At 46.0% G+C, this 12,206-nt stretch overlaps 1 protein-coding gene across 1 annotated transcript; it reads left to right on the forward strand.

Moving 5' to 3' along the window:
• The first annotated feature begins 1,388 nt into the window (after window positions 1-1,388).
• LOC124662610 (G-type lectin S-receptor-like serine/threonine-protein kinase At2g19130) lies at window positions 1,389-4,374 on the forward strand. Its single transcript, XM_047200425.1, has 2 exons — window positions 1,389-1,578; window positions 2,132-4,374. Exons 1-2 carry the CDS (start codon window positions 1,389-1,391, stop codon window positions 4,348-4,350), a joined length of 2,409 nt encoding a protein of 802 aa, XP_047056381.1. The 3' UTR covers window positions 4,351-4,374.
• The last annotated feature ends 7,832 nt before the right edge of the window (window positions 4,375-12,206 follow it).

The raw sequence follows: 12,206 nt of genomic DNA on the forward strand, positions 1-12,206 counted from the left end.
TTGGTTCAACCCTAGTCAACATGCACCTAATTTGTAGCGTAGACGCAAAGAGATGCGCCAGGCGCTTAGTGGTAAATTGATTAGGGGCAGAAAAATCTGATCAAGTTGTTGGGACAATAAGCGGCTGAAATAGAGGCCATGCGTTGAAGCCGTGAACTCTTCCGTCTGACGCTAGGATTGGTTTCCGGTGTTTCCTTAGCTTAAGTGTCTTTGTAAGCGCTTAGCGCTGTACATGCCCTACGTGGATTGTACAAGCCCTTTCCATCAGTTCAGACTTTTGGTTGGCTAGTGCATAAATCTTGACATAATCATCATACATTCTCTTGATGAAATAATTTACGGATTTATGATTGAAATAATTAACACATGGGAAACCACAAGTGATTAATGTTCAACTCAAATTTGACATTCATTAACATATCACTTAATTTTATTTCTAAGATTGCACAAACTATAAATTTATTTTGCATGTTGTTTGACACATTAAAGATGATGCACTCACATTTACGAGGGCCACCGTGTGTTACTTATAAGGAAAAATACTATCACACAGTGATCAGTTCATTTTACATTCAAAATGCACTTATCAATAGTGTTGGTGATTCAGAAAGAAAAAATCAGCAGTAATCTTGACGTCCATGGGAGCGAGTGTACGTGCCGTGTTCAAAATTGTCTTCCAAGTGTCCATGATAGTCCAAATTTTCTTTAAGCATCTAGAATAGTCAAGGTCTAGCATTCGTAAAATGCACTGATCAATAGTGTTGGTGATTCAGGAAAAAAATCAGCAATAATCTTAGACGTCCATGGGAGCGGGTGTGCCGTGTTCAAAATCGTCTTCCAACAAGTGTCCATAATAGTCCAAAATTTTCTTTAAGCATCTAGAATAGTCAAGGTCTAGCATTCTTACTTATGCACATGCGTGATGTGGGCCGGGTCGTTTCAAAGGTCATCGTCGCGCGGATCCTGATTAACTGAAGGGAGTCTCTCTTACCCCTAGCGCACAACTTAGCGGACTTCTTTTTCGGTAGTACTAGTAGGCTACTAGTGGAGATATCGACTGGGCACCGCACGCGCACATTAGGGAATCTCTCTTCTCTTGGCGGAGGACGGGAAGACCCAGGGTCGTTGCTTGAATCATGCATGAGCGTGCGAACGCAACATGCAGGAGCGAAGGCGATGGGACTCGCATGGCCACCGTCGTCTATATGCGACGTACGACTCGATGAGTCGTATTCCGTGTCCTGATTTAAGCTCTGACTTCCTCGAATTTCATCGACAGTGCTTTCGCTTTCGTTCCACTATTCCTCAACCTTTATGTATCTATATAACAGCTTGTGTCTTCCACGTTTGTTCTTATCTATTGGAGGCTGTCGATAGCAATGCCGAGAATGGGGACACCCGTCTTCTTCCCTGCACTCCTTCCCGCTCTCTTCATCGTCATAGGCCTGGTTGCTCTGCAAGGGGCCGTCTTACACGCCGGCGCCGCCGATACGCTCACCGTGGACCGGCCCTTGTCCGGCAGCCAGAAGCCACTGGTTTCCAGCCGTGGCCAGTTCGCGCTAGGATTTTTCCAGCCAGGTACGTGCAACCAAGACATGCATGTACTCCTGTCTGTTCTTCTCTTTGCTTTGTCCACCTTGTAACCTCTTGCATGCATGTAAAAACTGCCCAACTACCTTAGCTCTTTTAACTCTTTTGATTGATGAACGAAGACACGTAGCACGTGTGGTACTCCCTCTTTCCCAAAAATAATCTATCTAAATTAGGATGTATAGTTTAAATGCATCTAAATTTAGACATCTACGGCAATATTTCTTTTCGCTTGTCTGAGGTGGAGGTTGTAATTTTTTCTCAAACTTCTTACTGGCTTTGTAGATATGAAAAAAGGGAAACTTTTGTCCTTTCTTCGGCCATCTCCCTTACAAATTACAAACAGAAAATTCTCTACCTAGCTAGCTAGAGTTCAAAAATTCAATGGTCGGCATTTTCAGTTTAGAAAATAAGATGTTCGCTACCCGGTTAGAAATTAAGGCATGCTAAATAAATAAAGAAATAAAATTGAGGCTCCCAACAAAAGAATTTCTCTACCTCCATCGCACCTTGATATTTCCATATGATCGATGTGCAACAGGTAACACAGGACGATGGTACATCGGCATATGGTACAACCAATTACCAGAGCAAGTATCCGTCTGGGTGGCAAATAGGGACTCTCCGGTCTCTAGTCCCGAGTCGTCCAGCCTAACCATAGCAGCAGATGGTAATATGGTCCTCCTCGATCATTCAGGGTTGGTGGTCTGGTCTACCAACTTGACGGCCATCACCTCTTCGACGGTTGCTGTCATCCTCGACACTGGCAACCTTGTACTAGCAGATGCATCTAACACCTCCAACATCCTGTGGCAAAGCTTTGACCATTGCGGAAACACGTGGCTCCCTGGCGGCAAGCTCGGCCGGGGCAAGCTCAGCGGCGGGTGCACACGTCTAGTCTCCTGGAAGACTTCCACTGACCCAACACCAGGGTTGTTCTCCATTATACTAGACCCAAACGGCACGAGCCAGTTCTTCCTCATGTGGAATAGTACCCAACAGTACCAGACCAGCGGCAACTGGACTGGCCACAGTTTTTCTGGCATGCCGGAGATGAATCCCAACAATGGATACCCCAACTCGTTGTACACATTCGACTACATCGATGGTGCAAATGAGAGCTACGCCGTGTATGGTGTCAAGGGAGGCGGGCTCGTCACGAGATTTGTCATGGACGTGACGGGGGTTATTAATGTCGTCATGTGGTCGGAGAGCGCCAAGGATTGGTTAGTAACCTTGTCGAAGCCCCATGCACAGTGCGATGTGTACTCGTTGTGTGGGTCTTTCAGTGTCTGCACCGAGAATGCATTCTCATCTTGTAGCTGCCTTCGTGGTTTTAGTGAGCAATACCAGGGCCAGTGGTCACAGGGCGATCATACTCAAGGCTGCAGAAGAAATGTTGCCCTTCAGGGAAGTAGCAACGGATCGCGGAGTGATAAGTTCTACACTATGGTTGATGTGGAATTACCCAGCAATGCACAAAACATCGTCGCGGCAAGTAGTAATCAGAACTGTGAGCTTGCGTGTCTAAGCAGCCATGACTGCACTGCTTATTCATTCAGAGACAGCTGCTCACTTTGGTACAGAGACCTTATCAACCTACAAGATTTGAGTAGTGCTGCTACTGGTACTAAAGGTGATTCGATTCAAATTCGTTTGGCTGCATCCGAGTTCTCTAATAAAAAGAACACAAAGAAACTAGCCATCATAATCACCGTTGCCACTATCGGTGTTGCACTAATAGTTGCGGCTTCAGTTTTCCTGGCGAGGAAGAGGTTTAAGCAGGTGGCGCATGTCGACGGTTCACTGATTGCATTCAGATACCGGGATGTCCAAAATCTGACCAAAAATTTCTCCAATAAGCTCGGAGGAGGCGCCTTTGGTTCGGTGTTCAAAGGGTTACTACCTGTAGGAACCTTGGTTGCTGTGAAGAAGCTGGAAGGATTTCGTCAAGGGGAGAAGCAGTTCCGTGCAGAGGTGAGCACACTTGGCACCATTCGCCACGTCAATCTAATTCGACTGCTCGGTTTTTGTTCAGAGAGAACGCACAAGCTACTCATCTACGAGTACATGCCAAACACCTCACTGGACAAATACCTCTTCGAAAGCAGCCATCAACCGGTGCTAAGCTGGAGTACCAGGTACCAGATCGTGCTGGGAGTAGCAAGAGGATTACACTATCTCCATGAGAAATGCAGGGACTGCATCATCCACTGTGACATCAAACCTGAAAACATACTGCTGAGCGATAAATTTGTGCCCAAAGTTGCAGACTTCGGGCTCGCAAAACTCATGGGCCACGACTTCAGCCGTGTGCTGACGACGGTAAGAGGAACCATTGGATACCTTGCACCTGAGTGGATAGCCGGCACAGCCATCACGACCAAGGCAGATGTTTATAGTTACGGCATGATGTTGTTCGAGATCATCTCGGGCAGGAGGAACACGATAAAGCGGCAGGACGGCACGGTGGATTTTTTCCCGTTGCTGGCCGCGATGAAGGTAACTGAAGGAGAGCTGGAAGGACTAGTGGATGCCTTGCTGGACTGCGATGTGGACCCAGCCGAGGTGGAGAGGGCCTGCAGAGTCGCTTGCTGGTGCATCCAGGACGACGAGGGCGCTAGGCCGTCCATGGCAACGATCGTTCAGGCTCTTGAGGGGCTGGTTGAGGTCAACGTCCCGCCGGTGCCGAGATCGCTCAAACTCCTGGCAGACCAGACAACTAACGTGGAGTTTTATTCGAAGCTACAATTGGAATGAGCTTTGCTTCACGTGTACAATGAGAATTACACCTATGTAAGCAACTAAGCATATGTTATGTTAAACTATCTACTTCACTGTACCGTAAAATTTGAAGTCCAAGAGGCGCTCCAGTCGTCATCAATAAATTCACTATCGAGTTAATTCTCTTGCGGTGTTGTTATGTTTTCTGTGATAGAATTCTCCAGTGTTTCCAGACTCCAGTGTATCATCAAATGCATCCGGGTTACGCCACATTACTACCTCCATTACGAATGGATCGCTCTGCTGCCGCCGACCACCGAAATAGTTGCCGGCGAAATAACCACGAGGGCACCTCTTTTTCTCTAGTTATCTCTCCATGCTCCGCTAATACAAAGAACATACGAAAAGAGCAAAGAAAGTGCGACAGAAAGATAAACGGAACACTAAATATTTCAGACTCAACAGTACAGAGTAGCGCATGCAGAGATAATGGCCGGGTTGCAAACGCAGAAATCAGTCAACCATGTCAAAATACTCTCATGGTCCAATTTCATGGTGTATTAAATAATCTGGCTTAATCCTATCTGAGTGAGTCCAAAAAGATCAGGTTAGTCGCTGACGGTCATAGAGCAATCATCACGTCAAGATACTAACAGGAATCATTGTGACGCGGTCTCTTGGCCCGTGGTTGGGCAAGGCGTGTATGCTTGCCTGTGCTTTCGGGTGTTCGTGGTTCGCCGTTTTGCTTCATGTTTAAGGATTTTGGGTCTGCAGGTTTATCTCATAAACTAGATCGTGCTCTTTTTAAAGCTTAATACAATGACGCGCAGCTCTTTTACGGGTTCTCGAAAAAATAGGTAAGTTTCAGGAAGAAGCTCAGGGTTTCGGATGCAAATCACTCGACAAAATACAATAACAAACTGATTATATTTCGGTTTACATGGTACTATCACCAGGAACAGAAAAGTAATGCAACGCTTGCATGCGATGGAAACCAAGATAATCAAAAACTGAAGCTTCCATGTCCAAAACCTGTTTATCTATGAATTGGAGAATGGTGGAGACAACGTGACAAACACTGAACAAAATGCTTGAAGCATGTATTGTCAGTGCACTGCTAGCAGAATTTTTCTACTTTGGGTGCACATATCTTTTTTTTTCTTTACCTAAGGGTGCACATATCTCCTCATATTTACTGATAATTGAGAAAAAATAGTATGCTACCCAGCGAAGTATAAATCAAGAGTAATTGAAAAAGAAATAAAAGTAACTTTGCTGGATCGTAATGCCTTACGCAGCTATGAGCATGCAAGCAACACCAAGTAATTGTAAGCCTTTGGCTATTGATCTTGTTAGAGTATATATTTGTATATTAAAATTTTCCCATATGTTAGAGGTTTTCTGCATATTTGCACCTGTACATGTACTATATATTGTGGCCTTTAGCCCCCTGGTAATACAACAAGTCTATTACCCTAACATGGTATCAGAGCTGTAGGTTAGCTCCTCTCCTCTCCTCGCAGCTGCCGCCGCCGCCCGCTCGGCCCGCCGCCCGCCGGTGCCCGGCCGCCTCCGCCCCGGCTGCCGCCTCCCGGCCGCCGCCACCCGTCCGCCCCTGTCCGTCTCTACATCTCGTCGCGTGCGTGAGTTCTTGTCGCGTGCGTGATCTGATCTGTTTCGTCCCGTGAAAAAAAAAGCTATGTCTTCCTCGTCGGGCTATCTTGCGATTCCTCGCTGCCCGGTGATTTTTGATGGCGCGAATTACCCTGATTTCGCCGCCTTTATGCGCGTCCACATACGCGGTCTTCGTCTTTGGGGTGTGGTTTCTGACGAGGTCCCCTGTCCACCGCGCCCCATTGTTCCTACGACGCCTCTTGCACCGACGCCTGTTGCCCTTGTTCCCGATGCTACTCAGGAGGTCAAGGATGCAGCCAAGAGTGCTGATGATACTACTCTGGCTGAGTATGACAGGAAGATCCAGGAGCATTCTACTATTGTTGCGACTTACCGGCTGGATTTGACTGACTACACTCAGTGGATAGATGAGGATGCTCGTGCTGCTGTTGTTCTCACTTCTAATGTTCTGCCTCAGTATGCTGCTGAGTTCATGGGTCTTTCCACTGCTGCTGCTCAGTGGGCTTTTCTTCGTCAGCGCTATCAGCCGTCTGGAGATGCTCTTTACAAGTGGTTCGCCAGGAGCATGCTCTTCAGCTGGGTGATTCCACTATTGATGAGTTCTATACTCAGACTGCTGCTATTTGTCGTCAGTTTGATTCTCTTCGTACAACTGTGTGTGCCACCTGTCCCTGATGTCTGACTGTGCAAGCGGATCTGGAGTTTCAGCGCGTATTTGAGTTCTTGTCGCGGCTCCGCATGGAGTTTGAGCCGCGCCGTGCCCAGCTGCTTGCCCGTGGTCGTGTTCCGCTCTTTGATGTACTATCTGAGCTTCGTGCTGAGGAGACTCGTCTTCGTGGTGCTGGTCTTCTTGAGGTTCCCTCTGTACTTGCTGCTCGTGGTCCTCCTCTGTCGTCTGCTCGTGGTTCTCCTGTGCCGTCGGCTTCGTTGCGGTCTCCAGTACCGTCGATACTCTCTACTCCTTCAGTCCAGGGCCAGAGTCAGCCTCAGCAGCCTCGTGGTATGACAACACCTCCTCGTCCTCCCTGCGCCTACTGTGGCAAGTCTGGCCACAATGTCTCTAGCTGCTGGAGGAGGGATCCCAGCTTACGTCAGCAGTACCATGCTCGTATGCAGGCTGGTTCTTCAAGATCTTCTGTTGTTGCACTGTCTGATCAGGACATTATCCATGGTCTTCGTGGTCTGCTTGCTGCTACAGGCTCTTCCTCGTCGGGTATTGCTGGTTCTGTGCCTACCTCTTCTGGCACCGCACGACCACCACCTTCTACACAGTCAGGTACGTCATTCCCGTGGTATCTGGATTCTTGAGCTTCTTTTCATATTACTTCTGCGTCTTCTATTCTTTATGCTCTTCGCTCTTCTATTTCTCCTGTCCGTGTTATCACGACTGGTGGCACCTCTCTTCCTGTTTCCAGTCGAGACACCCTCTCTACTTCCTCTTTCTCTCTTCCTGACGTTTCTCATGTTCCTAGTCTTAAGATGAACCTTTTTTCTGCTAGTAAGCTTACTGATTATGGTTGTTGCGTCATTCTTGACTCTGATTCTTTTGCTGTTCAGGACCGCCGTACACAGGACCTAGTTGGAGCTGGCCCTCGCAGCCTTGAGTCTCCGGGGCTATGGGAGTTAGACTGGCTTCGTGTTCCATCCACTGAAACTTCCTCTGCCAGTTCTCCTGCGGTTGATGCTTCTGTCACTGGCTCTTTTCAGCAGTGGCATCATCGGCTAGGTCACCTTTGTGGCTCCCGTTTATCGTCATTAGTTCGTCGTGGTCTTCTGGGGTCTGTCTCAGGAGAGATGTGTCTTTAAATTGTCAGGATTGTAGGTTAGGCAAATAGATTCAACTTTCCTATCCTACTAGTGTGTCTGTATCTCAGCGACCTTTTGATTTTGTTCATTCAGATGTTTGGGGTCCGACTCCCTTTGCTTCAAAAGGGGGCCATCGATACTATAATTTATTTATTGATGATTTTTCACGGTACACCTGGTTGTTTTTTATGCGCTCTCACAGTGAGGTGCTCTCTATTTATCAGCGCTTTGCGGCCATGGTTCGTACTCAGGATTCCACGCATATTCGTGTGTTTCGTGCTGATTCTGCAGGAGAGTATATCTCCCAGCACCTATGTGGTGTCCTTGCTGAGCAGGGCACCCTCGCTCAGTTCTCGTGTCCCGGCGCGCATGCTCAAAATGGTGTCGCCGAGCGTAAGCATCGTCATATTGTTGAGACTACCCGTGCTATGATGATTGCTTCCTCTCTTCCGCCGCATTTCTGGGCTGAGGCTATCGCTACGTCGACTTACCCCATTAACATTCAGCCTGCTGCTGCCCTTCAAGGTGGCATTCCTCTCGAGCGTCTCTCTGGTAGTTCTCCAGACTACTCGACTTTTCGTTTATTTGGTTGCGTTTGCTATGTCCTTCTACCTCCTCGCGAACGCACCAAACTGACCGCTCAGTCTGTTGAGTGTGTTTTTCTCGGATACAGTGATGAGCATAAGGGCTATCGCTGTTGGGATCCTGTTGGTCGCCGGATGCGCATCTCTCATGATGTCGCGTTTGACGAGACGCGTCCCTTCTATCCTCGCCCCACGTCTGGTACTTACCCGGTGGATGATATCTCTTTTCTAATATTTCCTGATGTCCCTCCCGCTGTCCCTTCTCCCGCTGTCCCTTCTCCTCGACCTCTTAGTTCTGATGCGCCCCCTTCGACCTCGGCGCCATCCTCTCCTCCGTCTAGTTCCCCTAGTTCTCCTCGTTCTCCGGCTTCGGACCCTTCCTCTGCTGTTCCTTCTTCCTCTTCTTCTGATGAGTCGTCTTCCGCCGATGAGCTTCCCTCTTCACGGCCTGTTCGTCAGCGTCGTGCTCCAGACCGTTACTCTCCTAGTCAGTATGGTCTCTCTGTCGTCTCCGATCCGACTTCTTATCGGGATGCCGAGCGTCATCCTGAATGGCAGCTTGCCATGGCTGAGGAGATCGCTGCGCTTGAGCACACTGGCACCTGGGATCTTGTTTCTCCCCCTTTTGGTGTTCGTCATATCATGTGTAAGTGGGTCTATAAAATTAAGACCCGCTCTGATGGATCTCTTGAGCGCTATAAAACGCGTCTTGTGGCTCGTGGCTTTCAGCAGGAGCATGGCCGTGACTATGATGAGACCTTTGCCCCTGTGGCTCATATGACCACTGTGCGTACTTTTCTTGTTGCTGCTTCTGTTCGACGCTGGTCTGTTAGAGTATATATTTGTATATTGTAGTTTCCCCATATGTTAGGGGGTTTCCTGCATATTTGAACCTGTACATGTACTATATATTGTGTCCTTTGGCCCTCTGGTAATACAACAAGTCTATTACCCTAACAGATCTCATGGCAAGAAAGGTAATGGTCAATGTAGTTCACTATCAGATATACAGGGTACCGGGAACAAAAGGATATTCTTCAGCAACCTGCACCAAGGAATGCATCAATATGATGTAAAGAGTGGCCGCCCAGCCGCCCAGGCTTGTGGTACTTTTGTTTTCTGCTCCAGAAAAGCTTACTTCCACAATCCAGTCAATCAAATAGCCATCATGTTTGGGTTTACATACTTTTGAATTGTTTCGGGGAAATCAGGTGATGATCCTGGTCCGGTGAGAGAAAAAACAGGTTTACCAACTTATGTATATACAGGCAAGAAAAGCAGTCAAGCAAAACGCCTAGGACTCTTGAACATGTGTAGAAAGATCAAGTCAGAACAGACAGCCATCCATTTTGATCGAACTTGGTTTAGTTCATGGAAAGTCCAGCTCATCTATCATACAGAGGTACTATATGCTCGACCAGCTCATCTATATATCATACAACTTCCTAACAGTATCATTGCACTTTTTATGGCATATGCTCGCACCAGATTCATGAAATTTACGGAAAAGCAATATATGGTAAATAAATGATGACAATAGCACATCATAAAATTCATTTGGGAGGCTTGCTTCCGTGTCCCCCCTCACCAAAAGTTATTCCCGGTGCTTTCTTTTTTTAGCCCGTAAAAACCCATATCAAGTCTTATATTCTCTCGTATAGATATTCCAGGTTTTTCTAGGTGTACTCAATGTTCCTACCAGCGATGTGGCCAACGGAATAGTTTACCCACATGCGTTTTAGTTTTCAGCGTACACTGTTGTCTGCACGCCTTACTACTGAACAATATAGACTTAGCCGGACCGTACGGGTTACTCTAGGGCTTGTACTTATATTATTTTATTCACTTTTAATCATTGCGCCCCTAGTACGAAGAGGTACGAAGAGATCTAGCCGTTCATGTGTTTCATTTCGGAGAGTTGTTGAAATGCACCTGTGACCATGATATAAGAAAATATCATAGTACATATACCCTCGGTCCTAATCTACTTCTCATTTTTTTAAACGGATGCTTTCTGCAGCATTCAGCATACATGAAAACATCCAATTCAGAAGCATTGTTGTAACACTTTATATTTCTTCTATCATGGTCCCAAAGCATTTCTGATGATTGATAATAAAAAAAAGATCTATGATGTGGCCAAAACACTAATGGACCACAATCTGAGAAAGGCAAGCGACATCAAGAAACATGTACCAGGCTAAAGTGGTGAAGCATGTCATTTTAGTCCAACACCCATATAATGTTCAAAAAAAAATTCCAATACCCATATGAAAATTGTATATACATAGATACACCAGTCACAAAACTGAATACATGCACGCAATGCAAAACACAGCTGAACTGAGATGAACAAGGGAGGTGTTGCAGTCATTCAAATAGATCCATATATTTTTTTTGTATATGAATGTCCATTGTGTGATTGATTGTTTGATTGATTGTTCTCATTTGACTTGAGGTTTCCGCGTTCATTTTGGTTCAATTGTTCGGTTTCCTTTATTTGATTCACCCCTTCATGTTTAGTCCACGCTTCTTATTTTCATAGCTAACTCGGTGAGAAACTTCCACAAGCTGCTAGTTCCAAATTCAGTTCGGTGAGAACCATTTGCTTGTGAGCTAGTTCGAGGGCTACATTTTTTCATGTTAATCTGGTGAGAAACTGTTCCGAGCGGCTAGTTCCAAATTCAGTTCGGTGAGAACTGTTTGCTCGTGAGCTAGTCCGGCGACATATTCATGTATTTGGTTTCAGACTTCAAGAAAAAAAAAAGATGCTCCTTCTTTCATTATTCATGATTGTTCTTATGGCTCTAATTGTACTTGCTAAGTATTTATGTACTCATTCTTGCGTTTAATTTTTTTCAGGTACAAAGTATGTGATATATGCATGGGTGATGGGTGTAGAACATCTACCACTTCACATGATCACATATTACCAGACAATTCTGAGTGAACAATCATACATGTAGCATGTTAATCGGGTATCTATTTGTATATTATAAAAGTATGTGGTGTGGCCCTTAGGTTGCTCAGATGTTTCTTCTTAAAAATACTAGCTCAAGTGTGAGCTATATCAATGCTATTGGTCAAATATTTCTGAATTTCTTATCATGAATATTCTTATAAACAAAGAAGTTGTTGTCCGACTTTAGAACTCTTCCTATATTAGATGTTGTTGAGATAGTGTGGTAGCATCCCCAGGTATGATAGAAATCAATATCACAGAATAAAGATCCACCACATAGGTATTACAATATGGTCATAATCATGTAGGCAGCTCATATGGCACTAAGAACTATGAAGAACATGATAGAAATAGATCAAGCTACTGCCACAAACCCGTAGTCTAGAGGCGGACTACCCCCTCTTGATCATGGTGATGATGATGAAGACGTTGGAGAAGGTGGAGATCCCTCCGGCGGTGATCTCGGTGAAGTTTCCCCCTCCAATCTTCGTTGCTGCAGCCTCTGTTTTCGTGTTTGTCTTCTGCGGCGCTCTCCTCCCCAGAACTCTTCTCGGCCATATATATATAGTGATTTTTAGGTCAAAATACGTCGGTGGGCGAAAGAATCAGGTGATTTGGATGATCTACGGCCGAAAGAGCCTTGGTGACGCGCCCTACATGTCTGGGCGCGCCACCTGGTCTCTTTTGGGCCACAGGCCCATCCAGGTGCGCTTCCAGGTCCCAAGGTGCTTCTCCCGATGAAATAATGATGCTCCAAAAATACCAGATAAATTTGACTCTTTATAGGTAACTGAAAGTGAAAAAATACACAAAACAGGGAATTCCTATTCTTCAGATTTATAAACCAAATAAAGGGGATCATTTGTAAATCCCCATAATTCAATGTAAAATATGGTATTATCATA

The sequence above is a fragment of the Lolium rigidum genome, chromosome 6, assembly GCF_022539505.1.
Source record: "Lolium rigidum isolate FL_2022 chromosome 6, APGP_CSIRO_Lrig_0.1, whole genome shotgun sequence".
Classification (NCBI taxonomy): Eukaryota; Viridiplantae; Streptophyta; class Magnoliopsida; order Poales; family Poaceae; genus Lolium; species Lolium rigidum.

Excerpts from the sequence above, each read along its gene's own strand:
- LOC124662610 (XM_047200425.1), top strand. The coding sequence starts at position 1,389 with ATGGGGACACCCGTCTTCTTCCCTGCACTCCTTCCCGCTCTCTTCATC. Across the intron at positions 1,579-2,131 it reads GCTAGGATTTTTCCAGCCAG|GTAACACAGGACGATGGTAC; the intron begins GTACGTGCAACC and ends GATGTGCAACAG.